This window comes from Arachis stenosperma, chromosome 4 (genome assembly GCF_014773155.1).
Source record: "Arachis stenosperma cultivar V10309 chromosome 4, arast.V10309.gnm1.PFL2, whole genome shotgun sequence".
Taxonomy (NCBI): Eukaryota; Viridiplantae; Streptophyta; class Magnoliopsida; order Fabales; family Fabaceae; genus Arachis; species Arachis stenosperma.
Genome location: NC_080380.1, coordinates 91,277,019 through 91,294,032, shown reverse-complemented (window position 1 = coordinate 91,294,032; position 17,014 = coordinate 91,277,019). Strand labels below are relative to the sequence as shown.

General features: G+C 31.5%; 1 protein-coding gene across 1 annotated transcript; it reads left to right on the top strand.

Annotated features, from left to right (window-relative positions):
- Positions 1–7,100: 7,100 nt before the first annotated feature.
- LOC130975193 (telomere repeat-binding protein 5-like) lies at positions 7,101–11,605 on the top strand. The gene is made up of 10 exons (XM_057900017.1): positions 7,101–7,181; positions 7,279–7,559; positions 7,955–8,301; positions 8,386–8,559; positions 8,649–8,711; positions 8,807–8,886; positions 9,114–9,352; positions 9,940–10,254; positions 10,363–10,426; positions 11,456–11,605. Exons 1-10 carry the CDS (start codon positions 7,101–7,103, stop codon positions 11,603–11,605), a joined length of 1,794 nt encoding a protein of 597 aa, XP_057756000.1.
- Positions 11,606–17,014: the final 5,409 nt, after the last annotated feature.

Genomic DNA, 17,014 nt, shown 5'->3' with positions numbered 1-17,014 from the left:
TTAAAGCCCGATTTGCGGATTGTCATTTTGATGAATCAAAATTTCCAACATTAGGGGAGAGAATAAGCTTCCTGAAAAGGAACTTAATTGGAATGCATCATCATTGATGCATTTAGATCCTCAATTAGGGCAATGTGAACTAGAAGTTCAAAAGATTATACATTTACAAAGAATAGCAAATGAATTGTCTGATACATTTTCTGATACAAAGAGGATAACCAAGTCGTATATACCAGCAGAAAATGCCCCATTTCGAATTGATGTCCCAATTGGACAAATTGCCACCAAAGCAAATACACGCCAGAAGCGTGGTAGGCCTGTCGGTTCCAAAGACAAAAGTTATCGAAAGAGAAAAGTGTTAAATAATATTCCTGTTGAAAAAGACATAATAGAGACACCTGCAGTTATCCAAAATTCTGATATAGTTTTAACGCTAGAAGACGTTCAGGTTCCTGAAAATTGTGAAAATGACGAGATCTCGATAAATTATGTCTTTACAGGAGAGAAATGAGACCGAAATAAGACAATTGTCAATGAAATATTTGCATATAATGTGGCATTAAATATCATGCATGAATGTAAGGATCTTGAGCCAAAATCAGTCGAAGAATGTCAACAAAGGAATGATTGGCCAAAATAGAAAGAAGTCATGAAGGCTGAATTAGACTCACTTGCAAAACGTGAAGTCTTTGAACCTGTAGTCCGTACACCAGAAGATGTAAAACCTGTTGGATACCGGTGTTTATTTGTGAGAAAATGAAATGAGAAAAATGAAGTTGTGTGCTACAAAGCCTGACTTGTGACACAAGGTTTTTCACAAAGGCCCGGTATAGATTATGAAGAAACGTATTTCCCTATAGTGGATGTGATAACATTGCATTATTTGGTCAGTTTACCTGCATATCATAAACTGCATATGCATTTAATGGATGTGGTAACATTCTACTTATACGGCTCATTAGATCGTGATATCTATATGAAAGTCCCTGAAGGACTGAAGATATCCAAACCATCCAATGAATATTCGCAAGGGTTATACTCAGTCAAATTGCAAAGATCTTTATATGGTCTAAAGCAATATGGACGAATGTGGTATAATCATCTTACTGAGTATCTGGCCAAAAACGGATTTAAGAATGATGATATCTGTCCATGTGTTTTTATAAAGAAAACTACATCTGGATTCATTATAATTCCTGTGTACGTTGATGATTTAAATATCATTGGAACTCCTGAAGAGATTCCAACAATTATAAAAATTCTGAAAGAAGAGTTTGAAATGAAAGATCTTGGAAGTACTAAATTTTATCTCGGCCTGCAGATCGAGCATACAAAAAATGAGATCTTTATTCATTAAGCAACATACACAGAGAAAATCTTGAAAAGGTTTTATATGGATAAGTCACATCCCTTGAGTACCCAAATGATCGTAAGATCTTTGGATGTGGAAAATGATCAATTCCGTCCTAAAGAAGAGAATGAAGATATCCTTGGTCCTGAAGTACCATATCTTAGTGCCATTGGAGCGCTAATGTATCTTGCTAATAATACACGACCTGATATATCATTTGCTGTGAATTTACTAGTAAGGTATAGTTCCTCTCCAATCAGACGACATTGGAATGGAATCAATTATAAGTAGCATAAGTAATTATCTTTAACTACTTACAAGTGTAAACAATTAGTATATTAAAAATGATTTTTTTTCATTCTTTAATTTGTAAATTTTCTATTTCTTTGATTTTGTTTATCTATTTATTTATAATATATTAAAGGTGAAACTAAATATTATTATCTTGAAAAACTAACACATAATATAAGTAAAAATTATTGCACATACATCTTAATAGTAAAATTGATATATTTTTTTATTTAATATTTTTTTCGTCCATCTATCTTTAATTTACTAACATTAATTAAGATCCTTTTCGTTTCGTTTACTTTTCTTAATTATCATAGGGTATGAAAAAAATATTAATAATAATACTTATTGCAATATAAATTAAAAGATGATTATTTTAAACAGATTCTAAAAAATCACAACGAAAAAGTTCATATGTACTCATTTATTTCTTTGATAAGAATTATCATTATTTTTTAAAATGTTAAACTAAATTTTATTATAAAATAAAATAGGAAAAATGACTCAAACAAAAGAATATTGATTTAGAACAATTATGATTCTAAAATTTTTTATCTAATCAATTATAAGTAGCATAAGTAATTATCTTTAACTACTTACAAGTGTAAACAATTAGTTAATAAAATAAAATAGATTTAATATTTATTTTGAATTTTTTTATTAAATGGTTTCTTATATACACAAAAATTAATTTATTATAGCTTTACAAAATTCGTGAGTTTATAATTCTAGTTATTTTTTAAATTTGACTACGATTTGGTTTGGTAAAATTGTTTGAAGAGGTGTTTGTGATTTTTAAAAGCATAAACTCTTCATTTTGTATTTGGTAAATCAAAAAGAGTATGTACTTGTGTTTGCAACTTTTAAAAGATCAAGAAACTTTTTTGAAAACAACTAAAGTAGAGCTTTTTAAAGTTGGCTTATACTTTTTAAAATTTAAAAGTCTAATATAACCTCATGTATTAACGAATTTTCAAATTTAACGCTTAAATTTATGTCTTTTATAGTTTTTTTAAATTTTAAAAGTTATTTTACTAAATGTAATTGTTATTACTTATGTTTATTAAAGGTTATTTTTAATTTGATTTACCAAACATAAATGTTACACTTTTTTAAAAAGCTATCTTTTAAAAACTAACTTTTATAAATTATTTTTAAAAAGTAAAAATTTTAATGAAGTAAGCCTACATAAGTCTTTCACCAATAATGACTTAATATTTTATTTTTTTTAATAAATATTTTTCACCAATAACGTTAGCTATGCACAAAATTTATTATTTATTTTTTCTATCAACTCTTATTATTTATTTATTGTTAATTTCTAAGTTATTTCTTGATAAATTCTGATCATAAAATTATCTATACTACTATCCTATATCATAATTTAGTTAACAAGCTAAGAACGATGAGATTAGCTTTTTTTCCTAAGGTTTATCATTAATTAATTTATTGAAAAAGATTTTAATAAATTTATTTTTTTAATTAATAAATATCAGATAAAATTAATTTATTGTGAAATTTTATTTCATCCTTAAAAATTTAGCACATTAAATTTAATATTTATACTTTGAAATGAGTTTAGTTGATAAAATTAAAATATAAATAATATTATTCTTGCACAAATTTTTATTAATATTATTACAGTAGTATTTACTTGAGCAATTAAATTTAGCTTATACTAGTATTAAAATTGTCTTATTTATTGTTCTATTCATTTAAAAAATATATATTTTTAACTTATTTTACATTCAATTAATTAAATTAAAAATATATTTAGTGACAATTTCATCAATATATCATTTTTCTTTATTTTTTTCCAATGAACCAAATTAATAACACTTACCTTACTAGTAGAGTATTATTTTCTATTAAGCAAATATGTAAGCTCATTTTTTATAAAAGAATAGAAATTTTTACAATAAAAATCATCAGCCTAACTCACCTAATGATGTGTTTTAAATATATCTACCTAAACTAGTTTGAAGCTAATTTAGACAAAAAAGACATTTTCAAATCAATTAAACTGTCCAAAAGATGTAACGATTGCATGCCTACCATACAATTTCTTTGTGAATGTCTACAAAATTTTCTTTTCTTAAATCTTAGACCATTTGTATTTTTTTATATTAAATCTGGTTGGTTACAAACAATTGAATAGTCATATTCCAAAAAGTACACTGGAAACATGTGAAAAGCTTCCCATCTTATAAGCATTTTTTGGGTCACTATAACTTGGAAATTGTTTCGCCCGTAGTTTATTTATATTCAAAGGAACTACTCTAATGAAGATGTCAAAAACATCTTCTCATTATGATCTTTGTTTAAGAAGTATAATTTATTTGTTTAACTACACTTTAAATAAAGGTACCACTTTTATAACATATAAAAAATTAAATCTTATAATTTATCATTCAATAGTCAAAATAAAGTATCTTCACATGATAACAATCATAAAATTTTTATTGGAATAGAATCATATTCAAATGAGATTTTTTTATGTTACAAAAAATATAATTAATTTTTAGTTAAAATATTATTTTGGTTCCTAACATTTGAACTAGACCCTATTGTAACTAGCATTTTAAACGTCTTATTTTAGTTTCAAATTTTCTATTTCAATCTCAAAAAATTTTAAATGTGTCCAATTTTGTCACGTAATTAAATTTGACACGAACGATTAGCATATTAAAGAGCCAATAATATTTAATTTTGGTACACAAGTAAAAGTTTTTCCTTGATTCTGGAAAGTTGATAATTGATTAATAGAATTTGAATTTTTTTTACAAGAAAAAAAATCAACAAGAAGTATTATAAGAAGGTTTTCGTTATATTTTTTTATCACACAAAAAAATATATGACTTAGCAATAACATTGTTAACATCCATATTAATCATTCTATTAATTATTCGTGTCAAATTCAAGAATAGAATAATATTAAATTCATTTAAAATTTTTTGGAACAAAAATACAATGTTTAAAATTAAGGACCAAATTAAAATTTAACTCAAATATTAGAAACCAAAATACTATTATTTTACCCTTAATTTTAAATACTCCTCTCCCTCTAAAAATGTTTAAAAGGTTTAATGTCTAACAAAAGACATTAAAAGAGATTATTTTTTATGTATTTTTATATACATTTAACACTTTTTACATTATCATTCAAACACGTATCTATATTTATTAAATTTTAAAAAACAGTTAGTTAACTAAAATATATTAAATTAGAAGACAAACATAATAATTCAATATATATTGTAAAGTGTTAAATTTTAATATACTAATAGTGTAAATTATTTTACACAATCGTCTATTCGTTCTTTTGAATATTTATACCGTCAATGTAAAAAATCCTTATTTTTGTTAATGTGACTTTATGTAATTAAATGTATTTATAAAATTATTTTATAATAATAATAATAATAAATCAAAATTATATTCAAAATGTAAATTACATTTGTATCTACATTGTATCAAAATTATATTCTATTATATATTATGTTATATTTTTTTTTGGTGGAGATATATTATGATATATATATGAAACCATATGCATCCTCAACTTCATTTTGCATTAGAAAATTACGTTAGCACGTGTTAAACAACATTTTCATGTAAATTAAGTAAAACGATTTGAATCTCATCAATTCACGCAATTTATTTCGTTACAACCATGCAAAAGAGTGAACCTAGCGCCACTGAATTGTTTTTGGCCTAAAAAAATTGGAAAAAAATGAGAAAAGAAAAAAAAAATTGTTAGCTAATTCTCAGTTGTATTACTTTGTCAAAGGCTTTGAAAATTTGGAGAACTACTGTTGGGGACAAGCAAAGGAAGTGTGGCTCAAAGCTTTGAAACCCATTCAATCATGTTTTTTGTGTGTGATAAGAAATGTGAATGAGATAAGATGGAACCCAAATGAGTGGAGAGTGTGCCACGTGGAAGAAGGAGAACTCCCATGGCTTGAGGAGTGAGTGGATCACCCCAAACCGAGGTAACTGTTTCCAATCTCACAAGTGGGTTTTGCTCTTACAACCTGCTATAGCCAGTCACACTCGCTGATTGCAACCGATTACACCCTTCCTAGGATTATTGAGTGGTCAAACTTTTAGAAATAGTTAGTTGGGGTTGTGAGGGGTTTAAGAACACAAGCCTTTAAGGTGGTTTTCAGGGGGTTTTTGTTGATCAGACATAGCCCAACTTTCTAGGTGAGAAAAAATTCTAGAATATTTTTTTTTCTTTGTTCTCCTTCCCGTGAACATTTCTTTCTGCACATTTAAAAAAAAAAAAAAACGAAAAGAGAAAAAAATGGTTAGTGGATGATGTTCTTTTTTGTGCAAAATTATTCAACATGGTTATGACTCTTTTCAATTGATCAATTGTTGGCTGTGTTAGTGTGGGAATTTGCATTGCTTAATGCTTCTTTCTTTCTTCTCCATTTTATTTTTCCGTGTTCATTTCATTTGTGTAAATTATATATCCTTAATATTCTCTTTTAGGATAAAAGAAAACTTGATCTGTCTTTCTCTCTCTCATACATTCATGTATTTATTTAAATTTTTGTCAGGAGTTGTCTCCTTAAAAAGTGTCACACAAGGTTCTAAAAGATCCATATAGAAATCATATTTTAAGAAGAAAAAAATGAGCATGATGCTGTACATAATATATGATTTTTTAAAACCTTGGTTTCTTGTCCAGGGTTCTATTTGGTTATTGTTGGTGTTGTCCTTAATTATGTTCCATGTAAGTTTGTGGAGATAATAACAAAGATCATTATGTTACAAATTGTGGATTTTGAATGCTTATGTTTGAAGCATGTATTCATTTATTTCCGTCCCTTTTTTATTGTTGTGTTTCTTCATATTTGATCCCTTTTTTCCCTTCCTCTAAAATGTTGAAGGGTATATGTGCTTGAGTTTCAAACCTGATCAAAGTGTGTTTAACATGGGGTGAAGTGATGGTGATCTTATACTGTAACATTCAGTACTTTATTTATTTATTTTTTATATTTTTTGTGACTACTCTATAATGGTGGCACCTTATCTCAAATGATAGATTTATGATTGCAGCAACTGATAATGTCATTATCATGCAATCCATTACTAAAGAGTTGTTGCCATGGTTTTTATGGCAAGCTATATTATTCATTCAATTTTGGTTTAAAATTGGCATTATTTTCCTTTAAGATTATTCTTTTGTTCTTATTCAATCACTCATTTTAACTCTTGTAAAAGTATTTTTATTCTTAAATTCAAAATTGTCATTTTTCTTGCTCCCTTTTCAAAATGCAATTCTTAGTCTTTGGTATTGGAATTGGTTTTCTTTCACTAAATTGAATTAAGCGCTATTTTTTTTATTGTGGTGATACAGGTGCCAATCTTTGGTGTTTCGCAAACTGAATGAAGCTAGTTTAATTGTTTTATCTGATGACTTTGTCTTATAGGAGTGCTTTTGTGAGATATGGTGTTGCAGAAGAGGATGAACTATAGTTTTGATGGCTATCATGTGCCTGTCATTCCTAGAGCTTCAAGATCTGTTAGGGTAATAAAATTATTTTTTTTTGCCCCCAACTACTTTTTTATTTGCATTATGTGCAGAAGTTTTAACATCATTATCATTGTTCTAATAAATGGTTTAGGGGAGGGGTTCCATCCGGAAGAAGCGCGACAGCAGTCATATACATGCTTTCGAAATTCTAGCTAGCGTAGCTGGCAATTTCTTGCATGCAAACGAGAGTTCCAACCCTGAAAACACTTCTTTTGCAAAAGAAGCTGATCTTTTTCATGGTAATGATGTAAAGGAGAAAGAGAATGATGAAACAGTAGGGTTGTTTAAGGGGGACCTTTTCACGCACGGGACGTGTAGCAAAACTACCACTACTTGTGTCCCTAGTTTGCAAGGAGAACATGACAACCAAAGGTACATGTCTAAATAGTTTTTTGTTTGCTTATGAACAATTTTGTTCCATGATCTTGATGGCATTGGAAATTAGTAATCATCAAATAAACTATCATTTCTATCTATGAAAGTTTAGAATGTTAACAAATCTACTCATGACTAAACAAAACTAACTTCATTGAAAAATGAAAAATTGTTATTTCTATTTATAAATGTTCAGAATATTGACAAGTTTACTCATAAATAAAGTTAATATTTAGATACTTTTGTCATATAGAAATCATCTTTCGTAGATATAAAACTAGTTTTGTTTGGTTAAATTTGCTAGCGTATTAAAATTTCATGGTTATAAATGCTAGTATTGTGGTGTGCGAAAATGTGGCCCGAATAATGGATGTTTTATTTTCTCATGGCAGCCATCTTGAAGGGCAAGGACAAAATGTCCTTGAGAGAGAAGATGGAGGCATGAAAAGAAGAAATTCTAATGAGAAAATCATCCATATCAAAGGCAGCTATGTCGGAGTTACTGAACCAGGTCATAGGGTATTTAAAGATTGCACTTTGGAAAATAATGTGGAAAAGCCTTTGCCAGAGTGTCGCAATCATCTTGATTCTTCGCACGGCGGTTCCACTGCTAGGAAATTAGTTAATACAGATAATGACGAAAACTTTGCTCGGTGCACTCAATCAAACTTGAGGAATAAGATATCGAGTCCACCACTAGACACACCAAAACTGAAGGATGCAAGTCCTATTGCAAGTGGTACGCTACTTGCTGTTGACTTATAAGAGTTCATAATTATGATACAAGCAATATGTTGCTCTTAATTGTTGTGTTGTCTTTTAGATGAGAACAATAGTAGAGACAACTCTGAACTCGAAAATTTACAACGCATGTATCCATTTAAGAAGAGGAAGTTCTTTAATCAGACCTCATCATCCACATCCGATAGAGGCTCTCAGTGTCAAGGCGTATTTGATTTTTCAGACAGCAAAGTTAATAGCACAATCCATGGTACAGGTGCAACATTGCATCACTGCCTGCTTTTTAATATTATTATTATTATTATTTGATTTTTCTGGCTAAATAATTGAAACTATTACATGCAGGGATTGAAGAATCGTCCTCTATAGCTGGTCAACAGCTTCATCCTGGATCCAAGGGTTGTAATGGTAAGAAACTTGAGGAAATGATTGCTAATATTTAATCCTAATTTTGTCCAACATCTTGTTTAAGGTTCTAAAATGGCTTTCATTATAATTTGTAGTGAAGCTTAGCATAAAATCCTTCAAAGTCCCGGAGCTTTTCATTGATATACCAGAAACTGCAACAATTGGATCACTGAAGGTATGTAAAAATCTGAGAGATAGTAGTAATATGATTTATTTACTATATTACGAATGATGTTCTTGAATCTATGCATGAAGGGTATCAATTAAAAAACAACAACAATATTATGTACTTATTATATCATAATATATATGGTTTTTGAATAATATTAGACCACTTTAATATGTCTTAATCAGTGTCTTCTTTTGTTTGTTCTTGCTTGCTTTGTTACTATTGTTTTCCAGAGGACAGTGATGGAGGCTGTGACAACTATACTAGGAGATGAACTACATGTCGGCATCCTTTTGCAGGGAAAGAAGATTCGAGACGACAACAAAACTCTGATTCAGACAGGGATATGCCAAGATGACAAACGTCATAGGTTAGGGTTCATGTTGGAGCCAAGACATACTAGGATTTCTTCACCTTCGTACAATGAAGACCCTTGTTATTTAACTTCTAGTCCACAACAAAAGTTATCTAGGTAACTATTCAATCTAGCATTAACATGTTTATAAGCTATGTGCACTTTACCGTACTGATTTTAAAATTGTGCATACTTAACCCTTGATATTTGCAAAATAATTTAATTTTAATGCACTATTAATGTAAAAAAGTTTTATACATACATTTAATTATATAACATTAGATTAGCAAAAAATATATATATATATTTTATATTGTTAGGTATCAAAATTAAACTATTTTAAAAATAGTGTAAACCAACCTTTAAAAAACTAAACAATAATATTAAAGAGAAAAAAAAATAAAACAATACTTATCTTATTTAGCATTCAATAATTGTTATAACAATTAATGAATGTTAAATAATAAATATTAAATAAGGTAAGTTATAGTTGCTTTTTGATTAATTTTCTTTGTGTACCATAACTAAAATACCCTCATCTTCACGAAGTATATAAGAGAGGAAGAGATGAAAATGAGGGTAATTTGGTTATTTTGGGTTGGTTTGTACTTTTTTATTTTAAATCAAGGGTAAAGTCTATGTGGTCAGCATTTGGTTGTCCTATCATATGAGCAGTTACTAAATTGATCATGTTGAATAAACAGGCAATCAACATCATTAATGTTCCAACAGGGAACATATAATGTATCTCAAGAACGCTCTCTGATCAAAATTGAAAGTTGTGCTGAAGGTGATCTCAAATTGGCCTCCTCTGTAGCAGATACTTCAGCAAACAATAACATGTCCAAGTGTCGTGCTCTAGTAGCAGTTCCTGCCATTAACATGCAAGCATTAGCTGTGGTCCCATTGCGGCGCAAATCTGGGAATCCTGACTTCGGACAGCGTCGAATTAGGAGGCCTTTCTCTGTCCTTGAAGTAGAAGCATTGGTTCAGGCAGTTGAAAAACTTGGAACTGGAAGGTTTGTTTGATGAGATACTTTTTGTTTTTCTTTTGCTCCTGTTGATGTGTAGTGCTAAAAGTTGTAACTGTATGGTACTAACTATCAAGCGTTACTTGCGGATTACAGGTGGCGCGATGTCAAACAACGTGCTTTCGATCATGCAAAGCATCGAACTTATGTGGATTTGAAGGTAAGTGGTTTATTTTATGCACTAAAGATTTTGTAAATTGAAATCTCTTGCAACAAGTTAAAAATGCCTAATTGCACGATGGTTCTAACCAATGCTACTTCAAGCAATTTTTACCATTTATTCTTGATAAAGAGAAAATATTAATGAGAAATAAAAAATTTAAAATAGAGAGGATAAGGGCGTGTTTGGTATCTGTTTTCATAATTTAGTGAAAAAAAAAATTATTTTTGCTGTTTTCACTTTTTTATTCACAAAATTTAAAAAACAGAATACAGTAAAAAGAAAAAAAAATACAAACCAAACATACTCTTAAGAGATTATTAAAACATCCCACACAAATAGAAAAGATAACCTTGTCCTATTGTCCAAAAAAATTTATGTGAAATTACGAAACATGTGAATTTCATACGAAGGTATTTTCTAGTTATTTACATATCAAATTTATTAGAGCAGGTGTCAACTATTTCCAAAAAAAGTAGTTTTCTTTTCAAAGATAATTTGCTACAGCACAAAGAAAAAAAATACCTAGTCACAATGTAGATAACTACAACAACACAACACAAATATAAGACAAAACAGTAGTGGGAGTATACGCAAAGGTTTTCTCTACAAGATATTGGAAGAGATAACTTACAACATGGAGCATTTATTTGAATTATCCTGGGATAGAAGCATAGAAACACCAAGAAAAATACTTATCTGGAGATGTAAATAAACAAACATGCCAAATGTTACTATTTTGAGAGAAAGTTTGTGTAATTTTCAGCCTTGTTTTCTATCTCTTGTTTCTTTCTTTTTCAACATTTATTGTAAATCTCGACCCAAATGTGGAGAGAAAGATCAAGCGCAAACATATTCAAAATACATCAAAATGCCTACACTCCACTTTTTTTCCAATCATTATCTCAATATATTCTATCTCTTGTTTCTGTATTTTCTGTCTTGTAAAACTTAGGAAACATAGTTTAAAATGAGATATCAAAGTAATTGCATTCTGTTAACTCTTCCATGACCATATAAATGCTGCAGGATAAGTGGAAGACATTGGTGCACACAGCAAGAATCTCCCCTCAGCAAAGAAGAGGAGAACCTGTACCTCAAGAGCTTTTGGATAGGGTCTTAGCCGCACACGCGTATTGGTCTCAACAACAATGCAAGCACCAACTTAAACCTTTGTAAGAGCCTGTTCAAAAGTATTGAAGCATGCAGAAGGACAAGTAAATTTGCTGCAAAATCTAGGTTTAAAGTAGTGTAGTTATCCCCAAAAAAAAAAAAGAAAAAAAGTTGATAGTATGTTCATTTTACATAATATGATAACATAATTGATCCATAATTTGGCTTTTCTTAAGCTTGGAATTAGTTTGGTGACCTTTGTAAATTAGTTATTTGACCTAAAGGGAAAATATGTCATAATAATTCTTTCCATCCCTTGTGGGTCAATTGTTCGCTATGCGATTAAAAGCATACTAGAATAATGAAATATGTATAGAAGTTGAACATTTTTCTAAATTTGTTGCAAGTAATTTGTTTATAATACAAGTTACAAACATTTATCATGATACTTTAGCATAAATGATGATCTAGTTTTCTGATGAGCGAAACGTGAAGCTCACGGATACCGGCAAGTGTACTTGAGCGTTCAAGTAATATTACGGTAAGTGGATATCATTTCCACAAGAATTAAGGGATTGAACACGCAAATATCGAGTTAAATAACTAATTAGATCAATAAAACCTAGAATTGGTGAATGTTGAATCTTGTTGGAAACTTGAAAGGCTTGAATGTTGAATTGCTTGAGGGCAGTGAACGTGTAATTGATTGAAAGAGAATATATGATGAAGAAGTCAAGGACTGAAGGGGAATTACAAGCTTTTTACACATTAGTTTAGTTTGAGTTTAGTTTTGGAGGGGAAGTTAGTTTTAGAGAGAGAAGCTCTCACTTCTCTCTAGGATTAGGATTAGGTTAGATCTAGATTAGAATTTCTTAGATCTAGGTTAATTTCATGCTTTGATTCACTTTTTCTTTTGTAATTCTTCTTCTCCTACCTTTCCTCTCTCTCTAGTTTTGCATTTAATTCTTTTAATTCTCTACTTTTATGTTGCTACACTTTTGTTTCTTCTATTTCTCTTTCAATGTAATTTATGATTCATGTTCCTTTATTGTTGAATTGCTTAATTCATTTTACTTTCCTTTTATGTCTTCCATGTGTTTGATGAAATGTTTGGTTGGATTTTAGCATAGATTTTGTTCCTTTTGGCTTTGGTTGAGTAATTAGTGACTCTTGAGTTGTCAAACTCCTTTGTTGATTGATAATTAAAAGTTGCTAATTGATTTGAATGCCACTAAAGCTAGCCTTTCATTATGAGTTGGCTAGGACTTGTAGACTCAAGTTAATTCATCCACTTGACTTTCCTCCATCGTTAAAGGTTAACTAAGTGGGAGCAATGGATAATTCTCATCACAATTGATAAGGATAACTAGGATAGGACTTCTAATTTTTATACCTTGCCTAGAGCTCTTTGTTAGTTTATTTCCAATGCAATTTACATTTCATGTTTATTATCTCAAAAATCCCAAAAGATACCTCTAACCAATAATAAGAATACTTTATTGCAATTCCTAGGGAAAATGACCCAAGGTTTAAATACTTCGGTTTATAGATTTTAGGGGTTTGTACTTGTGACAAACAAATTTTTGTATGAAAAGAATATTATTGGTTTGGAAACTATACTTTACAATGAGATTTCATTTGTGAAATTCTACACCATCAATTTTTTATTCATCAGTCTCCATTATGAATTCCTTGGTTTGTTGCATAAATTCTTTGGAAAAACTATCCAAGGTGGTTTTTGTAGGAGGCTTTTGAAAATTTTGTGATTGTGATAAAGATGTTCCTTGTAGATATGGAGTGTTAAAGTTCCTCTGTCCTTGATTTTCCCATAAAAAATTTGAATGGTTGTTCTAGCCTGGGTTATATGTCTTTGAGAATGGTCATTTTGTGGATTTCTTAAAAAGTTATCCATATAATTTTCTTGTTCAGAGGGATATTGGTCATCTTTGAATAGCTCACATTCTTCATCTTTATGATTTTCTCCACACAAATTGTATATTGTGACTTGTGCTTTTCCGGCTAAAACTTGCATATGCCCCATTGTTTAGTGAGTGAATTGATTTATTAGGACATAGCCCTATTTTGTGCTAACAGGGCATCTAATGTGTCTAGTTTCGTGACTTCTTTCTTCACTGTTCTCTCATTGGCATACATATAGTGGTTGTTAGCCACTGCCTCTATCAACTCCAAAGCCTTGATCAGGGGAAAATTTGTCTCTCAAGATTCGGCAAGTGTACCGATTTTGTCGTCAAGTAAAAACTCACAATAGAGTGAGGTCGAATCCCACAGGGATTGATTGATCAAGCAACTTTAATTAGAGGAATAATCTAGTTGAGCGAATCCATGAATAGAGTTGATAATTGCAGAAATTAAAATGGCAGGAAAGTAAATGACTGAAAGTAAATAGCAGAATTGTAAATGGAAATGAGGGAATTGCTCATAAAAGTAAATTGCAGAAAATAAAGAGAATGGGTAAGATCAGAAATGGGGAGTTCATTGGGCTTAGGAGATGTTGCATTCTCCGGATCAATTTCATTTTCATCTCTTCCTCAATCAATGCACTCATTGATCTCCTTGGCAATCTTAAGTGATTGAATCACAATTTCTTGCAATTCAATCTCTCAAATCTTGATCAATAGCCAATTCCTTGGTCAATTGCTCATGAGAAGAGATGAAGTGTGGTCACTGATTATACCACATGCACTTCCCAAATCAAATGCTTAGAGGGTTATAGCCACAAACCCATCCATACTCAATTTGGTCCAGCATGAGAAAGCATTTCTAGCTAATCTCTTCATTCCTCTTTCAAGGATCCGAAGAGATCCATGTTTGAATAGCTTCTTTTCCAAGATAACTATCCAATTGGATGAGGATCGAAAGCTTTCAAGTAAAATCAAAAGGAAAGATAGAAGAAGAATAAGAAAATTAGTATTGATCCATCAAACTACAACAGAGCTCCCTAACCCAATGAAAGGGTTTTAGTTGTTCATAGCTCTAGAAATCAAAATCAAAGATGGAGAATACATGATAAAGCTAGAAGTACAAAGAAAGTAAATACAAAGAGAAGTTCTCTGTCCTAGCTCCTCCCAAAAGCTCCTCTCTCTTTCAAAACTACTCCTATATATACTACTCTTCTCAGCTTCTAGTTAGCTCTTCAAGTCTTGGGCCTCTGGATCTTTGAGTTTGAAGCAGTTCCTTTCTTCAATTGGGCTTGGCTTACTTGCAGAGAGATAGTGTGAAGTGGGCATAGACTTTAGCTCAAGACGTTAGGGGTTTTTATCATTTAATGAAAATACAAGTTCGAGAACGTTAGTGACACTTAACATTGTCGCTAACGTTGCCATGCACCCTTTGCCTCACGTTAAAGCCCACGTTAACTGGGTTAACGTGGCTTTTAACGTTGCCTTGTTAGCCTTCGAGAACGTTAGTGACACTCAACATTGTCACTAACGTTCAAGTGTGCCCCTTCTTGCTTCACGTTAAAGCTCACGTTAACTAGGTTAACGTGGCTTCTAACGTGGCTTTTGCCAACCTTCGAGAACGTTAGTGACACTCAACATTGTCACTAACGTTCAAGTGTGCCCCTAGGTCTCACGTTAGAGTCAACGTTAACTAGGTTAACGTGGCTTCTAACGTGGCCATTCTTAGCCATTCCAACGTTAGTGACAATGTTGAGTGTCACTAACGTTGGCTCATTCTTCATTCCTCATCGTTAGATTCCACGTTAACCAAGTTAACGTGGAAGTCAACGTGGCTCTTGGGGGTTGTGTGGTTGCTCTAACGTTAGTGACAATGTTGAGTGTCACTAACGTTTTCGACAACTCTCTATCTCTTACGTTAGCTCCCACGTTAACCAAGTTAACATGGGGGTTAACGTGGCTCTTTGCACCTTAGGCCAACGTTAGTGACAATGTTGAGTGTCACTAACGTTGGCTTCTCTTCCCCCTTTAACGTTAGAGGCCACGTTAACTAGGTTAACGTGGCTTCTAACATGGCCATTTGTGAGCAATTGCCAACGTTAGTGACAATGTTGAGTGTCACTAACGTTGGCTCAACTTCTCTTCTCCACGTTAGAGTTCACGTTAACTTAGTTAACGTGACTCTTTAACGTGGGCATTGATGGCTTTTGAGAGTGTTTTTGGCAATTACTTTTCTCCTTAACTTTGCAAGTTACCTCCCATTCCTTGCTTCCTTTGGTCCTGAAATCAAGCAATAGAGTGCATCAAAGTTCTAGTCCAAGTCATAGGTAATGCAATATACAATTTTGTCATTAAAATCATGCAAAATCCTCATGAAACAATGTAAAATACACAATGTATGCTTGAATCAAGGTCTGAGTGAATATCTGCCCAAAACTAACTTATTTCCTAAGAAAATGCATGAAATTACCTAAAAATAGTAAAGAAAAGGTCAGTGAAACTGGCCAAAATGCCCTGGCATCACAACACCAAACTTAAAGCTTGCTTGTCCCTAAGCAAGTACTGGAACAAGAGAATGATGAATGGAATCTCCAGAGAAATGAGTCATTCTTGTGGAAGTCATATTACTGATTTTATGGTGGTTTCATGCATAGCAACTTAGGTTCATTCCACTATTGGCTTTCAGACCTTTATCATCTCCTAAAATACTCACTTTGTTATATCCCATGAGACCTTTATTTATTGATCCTTTTATTGTTATTTCATGGGCTGTTTGTGTTATTTAGGCTAAGTGTTTTGTAAGGGGGCAACTCTTTAGGATAAGCTTTCAGCCAACACTCCCGAACCAGTTGGTTCAAGGTGCTAGGTGTTGAAGCACCCCTAAGGACTTACTTACTCAAGTCTCTCCCCCATACATACACACCACAGGCATATAGTTTATTTATTTTCTTTCCTTTAGACCTTGGTGTCCAGCACCTCTTTGGGTTACTAAATGCTCTGTGGTGAGGGTTATTCTTGATAGTGGATTTTCAGCTGATAATCCCGGGTTAGTTAACCCAAGTTACCAGGTGATGAAGCACCCCAAAGAGCTTATTCATCCAAGTAGATCCCTCACACAGGAGCACCACAGACACATGTCTTAGGGTAAACCATTGGTGCCTAGCCTTATTGCTTACTCTTTTTCTTTTGTTTTTCACTTCCCTTGTTCTTTCCCTTTTCTCTTATTAGGATCTTGTTGTTATCTTAGTCTCATGGGTATATCAAAAGTAAAGCATTCAGGATAGATAGTTGTCATCCTAACCTTGTGGTTGAACCAACTTAGCTAACTTATGACTACCCCCAAAAATTCATGAATGCACTTCCACATTATGAACTCCTTTCTGGTCTTTTGTAAACATAGATATTCTCTTCTTCATACAAATAGACAAGCTTACAAGTAAATAAGGGAAAGAAGTAGTGACACTTAAACCAGAGTTCATGGACCATGCTCAACAACAAGGTAGAATAAAAAATGTTTAGGCCTCACTGGTAATCATTAATCAAGATTGCATTTGAG